We start from the raw sequence: 14,350 nt of genomic DNA, 5'->3' as shown, positions 1-14,350 counted from the left end.
GTAGTTTTCTCCAAGGGGCGGGGCGAGCGCTGTCGAATGCGCGCGCGCGGTGGGGCAGGGGGCAGATGCCCGCGGTGCTGAGGGCGCGGAGTGGGGTCGTGTGGTGCCGCCATGTTGTTTTCTCGCTGTCCGTCCTCCAGCCGAGGTAAGTCGGGGAACCGGCCGCATGGCTGCACGCACGGCGCGGTGGGGCTGGGTCTGGCGCGGAATGGGAGCAAAGGTCGCCGCTGCGTGGCAGCCGGTGCCGTTCCCTTGTCTGGCTGGCGGGCCCTGGGGGCTTCTCGGTGCTGTCTGAGGGGACTTGTGTGGTAAGGAGCCGCGGTGCGGGTCTGGGCCGCGTAACACTGGGTGCCCACAGCCCTGCTGGCCTGTCAGAAGTGAAGCTAAGCGTCCTGTGAAGGCAGGCTGCGGGAACTCCTGCAGCCTGGAGAAGAGGAGGCTCTGGGGAGGCATCGCAGTGGCCGTGTAGTACCAGAAAGAAGCTTATAAGTAGAAGGGAAAACAATTTTGCTCACAGTGGAGCTGGATAGGCTTCGATGTCCTTATATTGCTTCTTGTAGAACCGTTTGTGTTGGAACAAACCCCTAAAAGTCACCTCGTCCAACTCCCCTGCAGCAAACAGGGGCACCTACAGCTAGATCGGGTTGCTCAGAGTCCCATCCAGCCTGACCTTAAATGTTTCCAGTGGTGGGACACCCACCACCTCTCTGAGCAGCTGTCCCAGTGCCTTGCTGCTCTTGTTGTAAAAAACTTCTGACTTATATTTGATCTAAACATTCACTCTTATAGTTTGCGGCTCTTTTCCCTTGTCCTGTCAGGACAGACCTTGCTGAAGAACCTGTTCTCTTCCTTCTTATGGCCCAGCCCTTGATACTGAAAAGCCACTCTCAGGTCTCCCCAGGGCCTCCTCTTCACCAGCTCTCTCAGCCTGTCCTTGCAGGGGAGATGTTCTATCTTTGGGATCATTGCTGTGGCCTTCCTTTGGATGAGCTCCAACAGGTCCTTATCTCTTCTGCATCAAGAGCTCCATATGCAGTGCTCCAGGTGAGGTCTCACCAGTACAGAGTAGACAGGCTGGATCTTCTCCTTTGCCCTGCTGGCCACGCTTCTTTCGCGCAGCCCGCAGCCCGGAATACAGTTGGCTTTGTGTGCCATGAAGGCATGTTGCTGACTCACGTCCAGGTTGCCATCCACTAGTACTCCCAAATCATTTTTGGCAGTTCTATGCGCCATCCTTGCATTCCCCAACTTGCACTGATAGTGGAAGCTTGCTATGACCAGGTGTAAGACTTTGCACTTGGGCTTATTGAACCCACAGCAGGGGATTGGAACTTGATGATCCACAAATTCCATTTCAACCTAGGCCATTCTGTGGTTCTTGAGGTTTGCCTTGGCCCACTGCTCAAGCCTGTCTAGGTCTCTGAGTGGCATCCCATCCCTCAGATGTGTCAGCCACACCACACAGCTTCTGTTTGCGGGCAAAGGATGCTTGAGGGTTGTGAGAAGACAGGGTTATAGCTCTTATGCTCTCTTGGCTACGTACAGAGTTCACATTAAAAGTTCATCACAGCCTATGTTTATTACTTGGTGTGTCCTGACCCTTTCTGTGCAGTCTTTTGGAGGAGGAGGGGGACTATCGTATTTGTTGTACTGCTTGTGCTGTGGAAAATGGAAAGCTTTCAAAAAGGACTGTTTTGGCAAACCTGTTTTCTGTTTTTGCAGCACGTCAGTGCTTTCGTGCTCTGAAGCTCATAAAGAGGGACTGCCTTCCCTCGCTGCATACAGCAGGATGGGCATCCACTGCTGCTGTGCCTCGCATAACCACGCATTACACCATCCATCCTCGGGACAAAGACAAACGATGGGAAGGTTGGTGGGGGCAAAATGCATTTTAAAAACTTCTATTCTGATTGAGCTTTAATAGTGCTGAAATTTGTTGCTGTTTTTCTTTTTAACAGAAATTGTATTAAGTACAATATTTATATTGCAAATGAAATGTTATGCTCGCCATCTCAGAGTGTCTTTATTGCTCTGAAATGAAATTAGATTAAATCCAATCCTAGATATTTCAAGGAAATCTACAGTCAACTTGAGTGTTATACTAACACAGCAAGTTTTAGTTGTGTCATGTATGGATGTGTTGGACTTCTCCTCAGTTGTGTTTACTGTGAGAGTGTGCAAAAATAAGATGAATATTCATTCTGGGTATTCCAGTCTCTGCGTTTATCAGTTTTAGTGGTTCCCCTTCTGGAAAAGACTCTAATGGATTAGTGTAAAATAAAGGAATTTGTCCTAACTGAGGCTCTTTTTTTAGTTCTTTCTCCCTTCCCTAGAATTTCACCAGGTGTCTCTGATACAGCTAGCCAATTGGGCTCCTAATTAACTTTAATGTTAACTTCCTGATATTTGTGGTGCATAGAGATTGTTTTTCATGGCTTGTTTTCTGTTACACTGAAAGGCTAATGTCCTTGTGCACTGTTCCAAGTACTGAAGGGATTCTGTTAAATGTTAGCTGCCTTTTACAACAGGTAATACTTCTCTGATACCAAATAGCCAGTATCACTAAGCAAGGTGTAGCAGAAAGAGGCTGGGAGAAATTAGGGATTGGATTATCTAATTATCATCCTTTTTTTTTTTCCTATTGAAGGGGTAAACATGGAAAGATTTGCAGAGGAAGCTGATGTTGTCATTGTTGGAGGAGGCCCTGCAGGTCTTTCTGCTGCTATTCGTCTCAAACAGTTAGCTGCTGAGCAGGGCAAAGAAATACGTGTGTGTCTGGTGGAAAAGGCATCTCAGATTGGTGCACATACCCTGTCTGGTGCTTGTCTTGAGCCACGATCCTTAGAAGAACTCTTTCCAGACTGGAAGGAGCGGGGGGTATGTATGAACATACAGACACGTTACTGGTGTGTAATAAATTCATCCATTTGACTCAATCTTGTGTTGTGTAGTACTGTATAAAATATGTTGATCTTGCAAGGTGTGGGCAGTAATTGTTTTTTTGCTTTGCTGTGTTGGATTTTTTTGTTGTTCTGGATTGGCTGTGAAAACAACTTGCTGTTTTCTCTTCTCTCTTTTATGTAGGCTCCACTTCATACTCCTGTAACTGAAGACAAGTTTGGAATTTTAACAAAGAAATCTAGAATTCCAGTACCAATTCTGCCAGGTAAGGTGTGGGGAGGAGCTCTTTGTACTGTCTTTTCAGTTTCCTTTTCAGGCTTTTTGTGCCTCAAACAACTTTGATTCAATGTAGTGTTGTGAGTGTATGGAGAATCACTTGCAATGTTTGGGTCTGTGAGATGATGGCTGTAATAGCACAGCAGTATTATTTTGAAAATAGTAGTTGTAGGAAAAGATACAACATGTGCTGTATATAGCTGGTGTTTGTTTGCTTAGTGTTCTGTTTCAGGTGTGTTTGTATGCTTATTTGTTTCTTGCCCAGGACTTCCAATGGTTAATCATGGGAATTACATAGTACGTCTGGGACACTTTGTGAGATGGTTGGGTGAACAAGCAGAAGCTCTGGGTGTGGAGCTGTATCCAGGCTATGCAGCTGCTGAGGTAATAATGACATCAGTATGCATACAAGAAGCATTTTGGAACCCCCCCCCCTGCTGCACCCCATATTATTGGTACATTCACAGCATTTGTACAGCCACAACATTCAGTGACTGAACTCCCTGGCCCAGATTTAGCAAAGCAGATCAGCAAGTACATTAATAATTACTGTCTTCCAAGTTGTACCATTAGACAGCAGAAAGGCGTGGTGTTTAGAAGTTGTGTGTTAGGTCTTGTGAATGATGATCATCTAAATGGGTTTTTGTTTGTTAATATTTCCAAAGGTTCTTTTTCATGAAGATGGGAGTGTGAAAGGAATAGCAACTAATGACGTAGGCATTCAAAAGGATGGAGCACCTAAAGTAAGTAGCTATGTTTTCCTTAACCAGAGATCTAATTCTTGTAATTGTGATGTGTCTGCTTCCAGTGCTGTCAGTGATATCACTGCAGCCCAAGAGGAATAACAACATTCAGTGCCTGTTTTTCCTTTCTATATGAAATTGATTAATTACACAGGAAAGTTTTGGTCTCAGAACATTGTAAGTTCCTTCTGAGATAAGCAGAAAAAGCCTTTGAAAAAAGGAGTTTTGGCTGTGGATGACTTGAAGGAAAGTCTGAAAGGATGCTTTGACCTATGAGAGATCAGGAAACAAGGGAAAGAATTTCAGGAACACCTAGAAGAAAGGTGCAAAGGTGGAACAGAAGCTGTTGTCCAGCTGATGGCTGTCAGTGCATAAGAGTGTACTTCTGGCTGATTTATCTTCTTCCATGCAACTGCTGCCACATTTGTTGACAGTCTGTCTGCCTTGCTGGGGCAAGGTACGTTCTCAGTCTTTGTACCTTTGGATGCAGCAGCTGTCCAGCCAGCACAAAACGTGACCTTCTGTCTTCAGTTCAGACTTCAGCTGATTTTTAGAGGAATCCATAACCTGTGGTAAGCATGTTTCTTCCTCATGCAGTGCATAGGGAGAGTTCAGCACCTCGGAATAGCTCAAGTTTTGCACAGTTGAGGCTACAGAAATTCTGGGCGCAAGTTGTTTTTTTTTTTGTTTTTTTTTTTTTACTTAGTCTTTCTTAGATGAAGTTTCTTACTAGTTTACATTATGTTTCCAAGAAGTATTTACTTTTATGTAAAAATCTGGGCTATTTTTCTCATTTAAGGCAGGGATTGAGAAGAAAAGACTTGTCCTTGTTTTAAGAGGCAAAAAAAGCAATGGGGGAGGAAGCAGTGGTGGGGAAAAGTGATACATTTCTCAGTATAAAGTTGTCTGTCTTCCACAGTGGATACACACACATGCACTTTCCAGGTATACATTTCATCCAGTAGGAGGTGCAAGTAATATGTCATAGTAATAAAAGAGAGTTTGGGTTTAATTCAGAAGGAATTTTTTTTTTTTTTTTTAAGGAATCCTGAAGATCTAAATTTTATTTATTGCCACTCATTCTTGTAGAAAATATCTATGAAAATAATATTGTCTGTTAAGTTCATTAATTTGTACATAATTAAGGTGCAGCTACAATAAACTGAGCGTTCGAGTGCTTTAGCTGTCAGCTCATAGTACTTCCTGGGCATTAAGATTCAGGTAAATAGATTTTGCATAATCTTCAAAGCAAAATTACCTTCAGTGTATTTATACAGAGCCTAATCAAATACTGTGGTTAACAAATACAGTCTCACCTTGTAGTCAGCCCCAATCAAACAAAACAGTGAAGGTAAGAATGCATGTGATGTGCCTGTGATAAATGTGAGTATTTAGATAATACATATTTAGAATCTAGTATCCTTGAAGTGCAGGATTAATCTACTAGCCTATTCTAGTCTAATGCTGAAAGTGAAGTTAGAGGTGAAGTTTCTTTGCTCTGTTGGGATTCCTCTGCACGGTGTGAGCAAACTGATCTGACATGAGAAGCCCAGTGCAGAGTTGGGGGTTCAGTGCAGTGCTGTTCTACTAGAATCGCCTTGCAAGGTGTGCTGGAACTGTATCATAGGTGGCTGTAAAATACAACTGGACAAGAGCCGTAGCTGGCAGTGGTTTGTAGACCCTGATCAGGACCACAGAGTACTGTAAAATCACCTTATTGCTCTCCATTTTCTTCCTGGGAGTTGGTGACAGTTGTAACAGCTTACGAGATGCTCTATTTTTGCAGGCTACTTTTGAACGAGGCTTGGAACTCCATGCGAAGGTCACTGTCTTTGCTGAAGGCTGTCATGGGCATCTAGCCAAACAACTGTACACAAAATACAACCTAAGGGAGAAATGCCAACCCCAGACCTATGGCATTGGGTTGAAAGAGGTATGATCTGCATTATTTTAATGATAAAGGAGAATAATGTCAAGATACAATGTAGTTTGCATTCAAACTACTTTGCATAAGTCATTGCAATGATTTGAATAACAGTTTCAGATGTCAGAAGCTTGGCAGTTTTGAAGCTAGTGGCATTCTATCTGAATGTCTTAACTGAATGTTTGTTTCAGCTGCTGTTTCTCTTTTTATCCAGAGTTATCTGTAAAACCGTTTTCACTTTAAAATCCTTCTCATCTGTGAAATCTGCTTTCAGTGCTTCTAGTGAATAAGAGGGGATTTCTTGCTGCCTAATCTTAGGGTATTTTAGTACCTGAGGATGGGAAGAATGGTTGTCTGATTTTCTTGTATATCCATTAGAGAGGAACGTGCTGTTGCAGATGAGTTGTGCTCTCTGGATGAGCTTCCCAACTTACTTTCTGCCCCCTGCCCCTGCCAATTCTTTCACTGGGCTTGTAAAATCAAGAGAGGGATTGGGTTTAGTTTTTAAATCTTCTATATTCAGGAAATATTAGTCATGAAAAGTACCTACAAGTGGCATAGTCTTAAAATTTCTCATACTTAAGTTGTACAATTAAGACTGGTTTGAGCATAGCTGTCTGCTTTGGGAAATAGTCAAATAGGAGGTGGAGCTGTAAAGTGAAATAAAGTGATGCTGATCAGCCAGTATCCATGCTATGCATGTCTGAGGGTTATTTTTACTTTGGACTAGCTCTGAGTCCTGCCATCTGGGTTACTCTTTTGTGACTGGAATGCTTTAGATGGGCTTCTGGGGCCAGTCTTGGAGTTGAGTTTCATCTGAAAGGAATTCAGTTCATGTGTCCTGTGCCTGCTCTTTAATGTGAACTAAAGCACAGTAAGAGGGAGCAACCAGAAGACCAGCTTAAAATGTGCCCCTTAATCCAAACTGAAACATCCATGTGTACGTATCCTCTGTGCTTGAGGTGCTCTAATGGCACTGAACTGCTGGAAGGAGTAGTTCCATTCCCCTCTCATTAGATTACACTTGACTCAGAACTTCATACTGAAGAGATGTTTTGTGAAGTAAGCAGAAAACTGACCTGTTAATGAAAACATGAAAATGTGAGTATGCCATGGGTTAAATGAGTAGTGGAGATGTGCAGGAGAGGGGAGAGAGGGCAAATAGCTGGGCAGCAATATTTGGGCCAATTCAGCCACGTGGTTAAGCCTGACTTTGAAAATCCTGTGAGGAATTGTAGCAAATGATATGAAAAAAACAATATTTTAGTAGAAAAAAAGCCTTTCATTAGAGGAATCCAGTTGTGGTTGAATGAGAATTTTGGGTATAACGCTGGAGTCTCAGTCATATTTTCTAATGCACAGTTTTTCAAGGGAGAGAAGTGCTGTCAGATTTGTAAATGGTAACCTAAAAAAATTCTCATACTTTGTTACCTGCCCTTCAGGTGAATGACTTCATAATTTCAGCAGTGAAATAATTTATCTTTTTTATTTTTTTTTCCCCTCAGCACTTAATTGTGGGTTTGCCTTTCATGCTATTGAAAGCCTATTGCTTTGCAGTCTAAAATAATTATTGGTGATCTTCATTTCAGTTATGGACTATTGATGAAAAGAAATGGAAACCAGGAAGAGTGGAGCATACTGTAGGCTGGCCTTTAGACAGACATACCTATGGAGGATCCTTTCTTTATCACTTAAATGAGGGTGAACCTTTAGTTGCCCTTGGATTTGTGGTATGTGAAGTTATATTTTGTCTCATATGTGGTTGTTGTTGTATAAAAATGAAGACTGAACATTTTCTTTGTTTTAATGTGAAGATGAAAACACAAGAGCAGCAACAGACCAAATTCAGTACTTCTGCTATTTTGAGTGCACTTAGTCCTGTGTAAGGCAAGATGAATTCATCACATTACTCTGTCTTTAGGTCGTGTCTTCTGTGAAGGATAAAATGAAGAACTTAAATGCTTTTTTTTCCTTTTTTTTTGTAGAAGTTACAAATTTTCCTAAAGCCATAAAAAGGTGATTAACCAAAACTGTGCTTGCAAAACTTTGTGAAATATTTGAAAGTGGAGAAATGTCAAAAGCAGGTCACTTCTTGCCTTTGGAGTTGATGTCTCTGTCAGTCTGAGCTGATTCTTGTACTGGTTATTATAGTGCACTTTCATGAAGCTCAGTGATGAAAGTGGATGCAAGCAGTCCTCAAAGAGCAGGGAACAGAGAGAAATCAGGTGCTGTTTGGTGCTGACTCATAGTGTATTTCGCTGATTTTTCTCAAATAAAACTTGGAGGATCCAGAAATTATTCCACTGGGCAAAAGAGAAAATTCAACAACTTATATTTTTCCGTGAATAAGATGGGAAATGTAGGATGTACCTTTGAACAGGTTCTCAAATGAGTAAAATGCAGATTGTGGGCATTCAGCAGACGCATGTCTCTTCCTATTTTCTTCTTTCATCGTTTCTTCCCTGGTGTTCACCTAATGGGAAATAATTGACTGGGCTAAATGATGTGAACTGCTTTCAGTGTATGAGGGTGAGGAGATAACTATCTAGAAATAATTGTTTGCCCTAGACAAGCTGAAAGAAGGGGTAGTTCTTGAAACAAATTTGATATGAGTTTTCCTCCTTATCTTACCCATTAAACCATGCTTAATTTCACTGATTTATTTCAAAGGCAGGTGGAAGGTGGTTACAATGCAATTAAGTACTTCAGGTTTTAGGCAGGTCACAGTCTTATGGCAGTGAGTTCTCAGACTTGCTTGGCACTGCCCTGTTTTTGGCAGTGCTTTAAGCACAAAGATCCTAAGGCTGGCTCAGTGTGACATGACAGAAGTAGTTGATTGCTAATACGCGGTTGTTTTCTGCTCCTAACTTTTATTGAAATTTCATCATTCATTTCCATTAATGTTACGCTTCTTTTTAAGGTTGGCTTAGATTACCAAAATCCCTATTTGAATCCGTTTAGGGAGTTTCAGAGGTGGAAGCACCATCCTACTGTAGAACCTACTTTGGAGGGCGGAAAAAGGATTGCGTATGGTGCCAGAGCGCTGAATGAAGGTGGTCTCCAGGTAATTACTTAATGAAGCTGTTTACTTTCAGATCTTGATGGCCACCTTTGTAGCACTGCAGATACAGATTTGTGCTGTGGGGAAATGACAGAAACGTGTTGTCTGGCTGGAGGCAGTTGCTGTGATTTGCTAGATTTGGATTCTGTAATACTAGCAGCCTTCTGACATGGTCGCTTCACTATCTACATTGTTAATGGGGTTTGTATTGCAAGCAAATGTGTTTAACAATGAAAGAGCTACAGATGATTCTTCATTTTGCTTGGAAACATGGGGGCAAAGGAGGCAGCACTTATCTATTCTGTTTTTCTGGGTGAGTGGAGGGTGGTGGGATTTTCATAATTGAGTGTTCTGTTGTGTGCTTGGTGATGGTAGTCAGGCTGTTTGCTACCTCCAGCCAATTCATGGGGCTGATACCCTCTGTTCTCTGGCAGCTTTGACTTTTCTTTTTAATTTGAATCCCTCCTTTAATATAAAAGTGGCGTAAGGCAGCTTTTGCAATCCAAGCAGAATTTCAGCAGCAGGTTAATTGTTGGTGTAATCTTTTGGAGCAAGTGTCATTGCCTGGGACTGAGTCGTGTGGGTTCATGAAGTAACTCACTGCTCGTGCTTGTGATACCGTGTTCAGTCAGTCTGCTCTGCAGTCTGAACTGGAAGTGTGTTGTCATGTTTTTTGCAAAGGGTTTACGATAACTGCAGTGTCTCAGCTTATCTCAGGATCAAGGCTGCTCTTTCTGGTGTGCTCGTTTCTCCGTCACAGAGAGTCATTGTTGAATTTCTGGCTTGGATGAAGTAGTCAGTATGGGAGCACTTGTGTGCTTACAGTGCTTCAAACGCTGCTAAAAGAATGTGGTATTTTTATTGTCACTTACAGCCATTGGTGAGCTGAGTTACAGGAGGTGTGGCTTTTTTACTTCTCTACCTCCAAATCATTGGACTTCTTTTCTGGACTTAAACCAACACGTCCTTTACTTTGCACTACTCCTAATATAAAAACAAGTTTAAGTCCACTTTCCATTTTGATGACAGCATTACATCAAATAGATTTCTAACATTTCTACTGATGTAAGGTTATTTCTTGGTCTGTTCTCTACAACCTTATCTCATGTTCTTTAGTCTTTAAAATTACCTGGTATTGAGAAGTAGAGCAAAATTAACATCTGTGATTCAACAAATTGCCCAAGACACAGGGGAATGCCATGCTTTGCCATGCATGTAGTACAGCTTTTTAGTGACCAGTGTTTGGATATTCAAAAGTGGGTTGCCCTGGGTAAGTAGTGAGCAGGTACTGACAAAACAAGCAGAAGAAAAGAAAGAGTTATTTCAGATTATCTTGAATTTCAAGGGATACTTTCTTTGTAGTTAGTACGAGAGGATAAATGTATATTAATGAAATACACGTGATGCTTGCAAGTCATCTTTTTGTCTTAGGTTTGAGTTAATTGTGCTCCTTGCTGAACAGGAGTAAGGAAATGACTTAGCACAAAAAACATACATTTGTTGGCTGCTGAGCAACTTCTCCCAAATAACACACATTTTAGGAGAGGGGCACTATGCAGTTTAACAGAGAAGAGTTGTGAAACAGAACAAAGATAGCAGTGTGTAACGTGCTGCCAGGTGAGACTGCGTGAAAAATGGAAGCACAAATGTAATTTGAAAAACAATTCACTTGAAGGTGGAATGTGATGCTTGTGGGTGACAGTAACCAGCCTTATCAGAAATAAAGCAACTAGAAGGAGGGTATGAGGAAAGAACAAGTGCTGTTATTTTGTACTCAGATCTACTAGGGTGGCTGCATTCTTATTGGCTTACCATGCAAAAATTGAGCAGCTCCAGTGCATTTTTAGGTAGTACAGATCCAAGCATAAAGGCCGGTCAAGTCTCATGCCAGTTTGTCAGGATGTTGTATTCACTTCAAAATCAAACAGAAAACATGCTTACTTTCTTTTTCCTCTCCAGTCAATACCCAAGCTCACCTTCCCAGGTGGATTGTTAATTGGTTGCAGTCCTGGACTCATGAATGTGCCTAAGATTAAAGGGACACATACTGCGATGAAAAGTGGCATGTTGGCTTCAGAAGCCATCTTTAGCCAATTAACCAGAGAAAATCTCCAGTCAAAGACCATAGGTAAGATCACTGCTGTCACGTGGAATTACTTGGTGTTCAGTTGAACCACCAATAGCTTAGCTGTAACTTCATGTCTGAAGGAAATACGAGTAAATCCTGGAGTGGCTATATTTACTATTTGTGTGATGAATTGATTTAAGAAATAAGCTTTTAATTATTAGTAAATACTGATCCTGCTGCTAGAGCTAAATAAGCCTCAAATGAGCATCTGAAAAGTAAGCTTATAATACTGCCTATACAAGAGAACAAGAATGGTCTTTCTTTTCCTGCAAGTGTTAGAATGTGCTTCTTTATTCAAAAAGTCTTACTGAAAGACTACAATCAGAAAGCAATAAAATTACACGGACCTGATGAAATGTAAGCAAAAGAGGGTGCAATTTCTTAAGTTCACTACTTCATTAGTAGGATAGCTGTGTTTTGGTTTTTTTTTTCCTTCTGTGGTAGGATGCTTCTATCTCTGCAGTAATCTGTGTGAGATTGTGTATTCTCTGTTATGTAAGTTAAACATGCTCAAGTGATCATCTGATCCTGACCACATGTAGTGTTATACTTCAGCCTTGCTTGTTCCCTTTCATCTGTTAACAAAGGCTGTACAGGAGGTAACCTCGTTAAGATTTCAGTCACTCTGGAAGTGGACCATACCCATGTGCCACGTGGTAATTATTTCAGAAATCCCTTTGTAGCAGTGGATCATTCTTAGTGAGCTCTTGTTCAGGTGTAACATGCAGCAAGAGATAGCAGAGAGGTATGCTGAACAAGTAAATTAACCTCCTAGTTTAGCACAACATGATAAAGTGCTTAGAACCCATCTGAGATGATAATAATCACTCATACTGGGTTACTGTGGCTGCTACTGGTTCTGTCAGCACAGGGTATTACTGCCCAGTTACAGCTTTGGGTGTAGATAAGGAGGCAGAAAATAGAGACTGAAGCATGTTTTCACAGACAGACAAACCCTTAGAACTTAATTATTCAGAATGTTTAATCCTGTGCAGTAGGAACTGAATGGTGATGGGGAGGCTCTCAGGAAACTTTATTGATATGAAACCTGTTTTTTTCCTTATCACTTGGCTGTAAGTGTACTGTAGTAGATGTGGCATGTGCAATGTCTACAGTATTTTCAACAAAAATCAGGAATTTGTAGTCAAACGAGCCTTGTTAACTTGCTGGCTCCTGAGGGAGAGAAATACCACTGTCTAGCAGTGGTGTCCTCCATTTAGGCCACAGCCAAAGCTACTGACAGCAGCACGTTTGTGGTTGCTTAACTTGTGAAGAGAAATCTTGTAACTTGACAACTTAAAATGAAAAACCTGAGTCTTGAATTGCAAGTAAACAGCCCTGGTCACATCTTAGAATCCAAGAGAGCAGTTGCTTTCCAATAGAGGTGCCAGTACTGCTGTCTGCTCCACGGTAGACACCTGCTTACAACTGCCAACAAAGCAGCTCTTTTCAGGAGGCTGAAATGCACTGTTTAGGACACTCCTACCTTAATAATTAGCAATTCTGGTTTTGCTCCCTTCCTCGTTAACAACTGTCTCTATTCAACAATGGTTTTGTATTTTAAGGATAGCCTTTACTCCAGGTACCTAACAAGTAATGTCCTGCCGTAGGACTTGATGTGCAAGAATATGAGGAGAACCTGAAAAAGTCCTGGGTCTGGAAAGAGCTGTACTCAGTTAGAAACATCCGGCCGTCCTGCCATAGCATGCTTGGTGTGTATGGAGGGATGATCTACACAGGCATATTTTATTGGCTTCTCAGAGGAAAGGAACCGTGGACGTTAAAACATCCAGGTAATTTCATTATTTCCTGAAAGAAGATGCACGTGTTACTCCTGATCTTATTTGAAGCTAGAGCGTTCGTGGGCAAGTGGCAAGAACTCTAGGAATCAGTGGCTAATTGGTGAAGCAGACATGTTACATTACCTAGTACATCACGTACACAAAGGCATTAAAGCAGTATTGCACATGGGCATAGATGAGCCTTTTGAAAAGGACTTCCTCTTTGGAAGTAGTTTGTTCTGATAAGGAGGGAAGTCAAAAAAGCTTGATTAAATTGTTCAAGAGTGACTGCAAATTTTTATAACTCTACTCTGACTCTTATTTGTTAATAATGTTTTAGGATCAGATTTTGCTCAGCTCAAGCCAGCCAAAGACTGCACACCTATTGAATACCCCAAGCCTGATGGAAAAATCAGTTTTGATCTCCTGTCATCTGTGGCTTTAAGTGGTACAAATCACGAACATGACCAGCCTGCTCATTTGACTCTGAAAGATGACAGCATCCCTGTGAGCAAGAATCTGGCTGTATTTGATGGACCAGAACAAAGATTTTGCCCAGCAGGTAGGTAATAAAAACGAAGCATTTGACCATACGTGCAGGGAGAAACTGGTCAGTGAAGTGACAAACTCTTGTGTTTTCCCCAGGCGTTTATGAATACATCCCTCTGGAAACAGGAGAAGGATCAAGACTGCAGATAAATGCTCAGAACTGTGTCCACTGCAAGACATGTGATATCAAAGACCCAAGTCAGAACATTAACTGGGTAGTGCCCGAAGGTGGTGGAGGACCAGCTTATAATGGGATGTAAACAGGCAGAAGACTTCTGTGACTTCTGATCAACCAGCACCTAGGTTGGAGTATTTTATGCTGAAGTGTAAAGTGCAGCACTGATTTGAATGTTTCCGTTTGAGACTAACGTGCCATTCTCAATTGTAGGTATGACCATTGTATAAAACAGAAAGTCAGTGTGCTCTAGTTATTTAAATAGAACAACTTATTTAAATAGAACAACTTTTGAGGAGTCCTATGGCAGAAAGTTATTCTCCAGACTAACATATGAATTTTGCATCCTGGATACGCTGCTGAAATTCGGTGTTGGTAGGAGCCATAGCCAAAATCATTGGTGTGGGGTGGTGGAAGAGTTTAGTGACTATACTTACCAAAAGAAAAAAAAAAGCCTTTCTCTGTCTACCTGAAGTGCTTTACTTGTAGTCCTACCTCACAGTAGGGAAAATGCATTAATCTAGAAAACTGTCACTGTTTGTGTTACACGTTTAACATAAAAGTCAGACTTGTTTTTGTTTTTCTTCCTGATGATGACGGGGAGCCCATCTGCACTACAATCTGTAAGGAGGTTTAACAAATGCTTCCTAGCTGCACCCCTGTGATATGTGTGCCAGCACTTGTTTCTGGCAAGGAATCTGGTCTGTACTAATAAATGAAGAAAAACAAAACAACAAAAACAGAATCTGCCCAAATTGCATCAGTGGTAAAGGAGACTTCTTAGGAAGCACCATTAAGCCATAGAAACACCA

At 41.6% G+C, this 14,350-nt stretch overlaps 1 protein-coding gene across 3 annotated transcripts; it reads left to right on the top strand.

Annotated features, from left to right (window-relative positions):
• The first annotated feature begins 14 nt into the window (after nucleotides 1-14).
• On the top strand, nucleotides 15-14,283 carry ETFDH (electron transfer flavoprotein dehydrogenase). Of its 3 annotated transcripts, XR_008208499.1 has the most exons (14): nucleotides 15-145; nucleotides 1,723-1,869; nucleotides 2,648-2,877; nucleotides 3,085-3,166; nucleotides 3,443-3,561; nucleotides 3,843-3,920; nucleotides 5,707-5,853; nucleotides 7,434-7,574; nucleotides 8,765-8,908; nucleotides 10,865-11,033; nucleotides 12,644-12,826; nucleotides 13,155-13,376; nucleotides 13,460-13,945; nucleotides 13,982-14,283. XR_008208499.1 is itself a non-coding variant. In XM_052690362.1 (13 exons), exons 1-13 carry the CDS (start codon nucleotides 112-114, stop codon nucleotides 13,621-13,623), a joined length of 1,860 nt encoding a protein of 619 aa, XP_052546322.1. In that variant the 5' UTR covers nucleotides 15-111; the 3' UTR covers nucleotides 13,624-14,283. The 3 variants fall into 3 exon arrangements, 2 of the variants coding, with proteins under 2 accessions (XP_052546322.1, XP_052546324.1); XM_052690362.1 differs by having other exon boundaries at nucleotides 13,460-14,283; XM_052690364.1 differs by lacking the exon at nucleotides 5,707-5,853 and having other exon boundaries at nucleotides 13,460-14,283.
• Nucleotides 14,284-14,350: the final 67 nt, after the last annotated feature.

This window comes from Tympanuchus pallidicinctus, unplaced genomic scaffold (assembly GCF_026119805.1).
Source record: "Tympanuchus pallidicinctus isolate F22 unplaced genomic scaffold, pur_lepc_1.0 scaffold26, whole genome shotgun sequence".
In the NCBI taxonomy this organism is placed as follows: Eukaryota; Metazoa; Chordata; class Aves; order Galliformes; family Phasianidae; genus Tympanuchus; species Tympanuchus pallidicinctus.
Note: the sequence above shows the minus strand (reverse complement) of the source record. Positions and strands in the feature narration are given on the sequence as shown.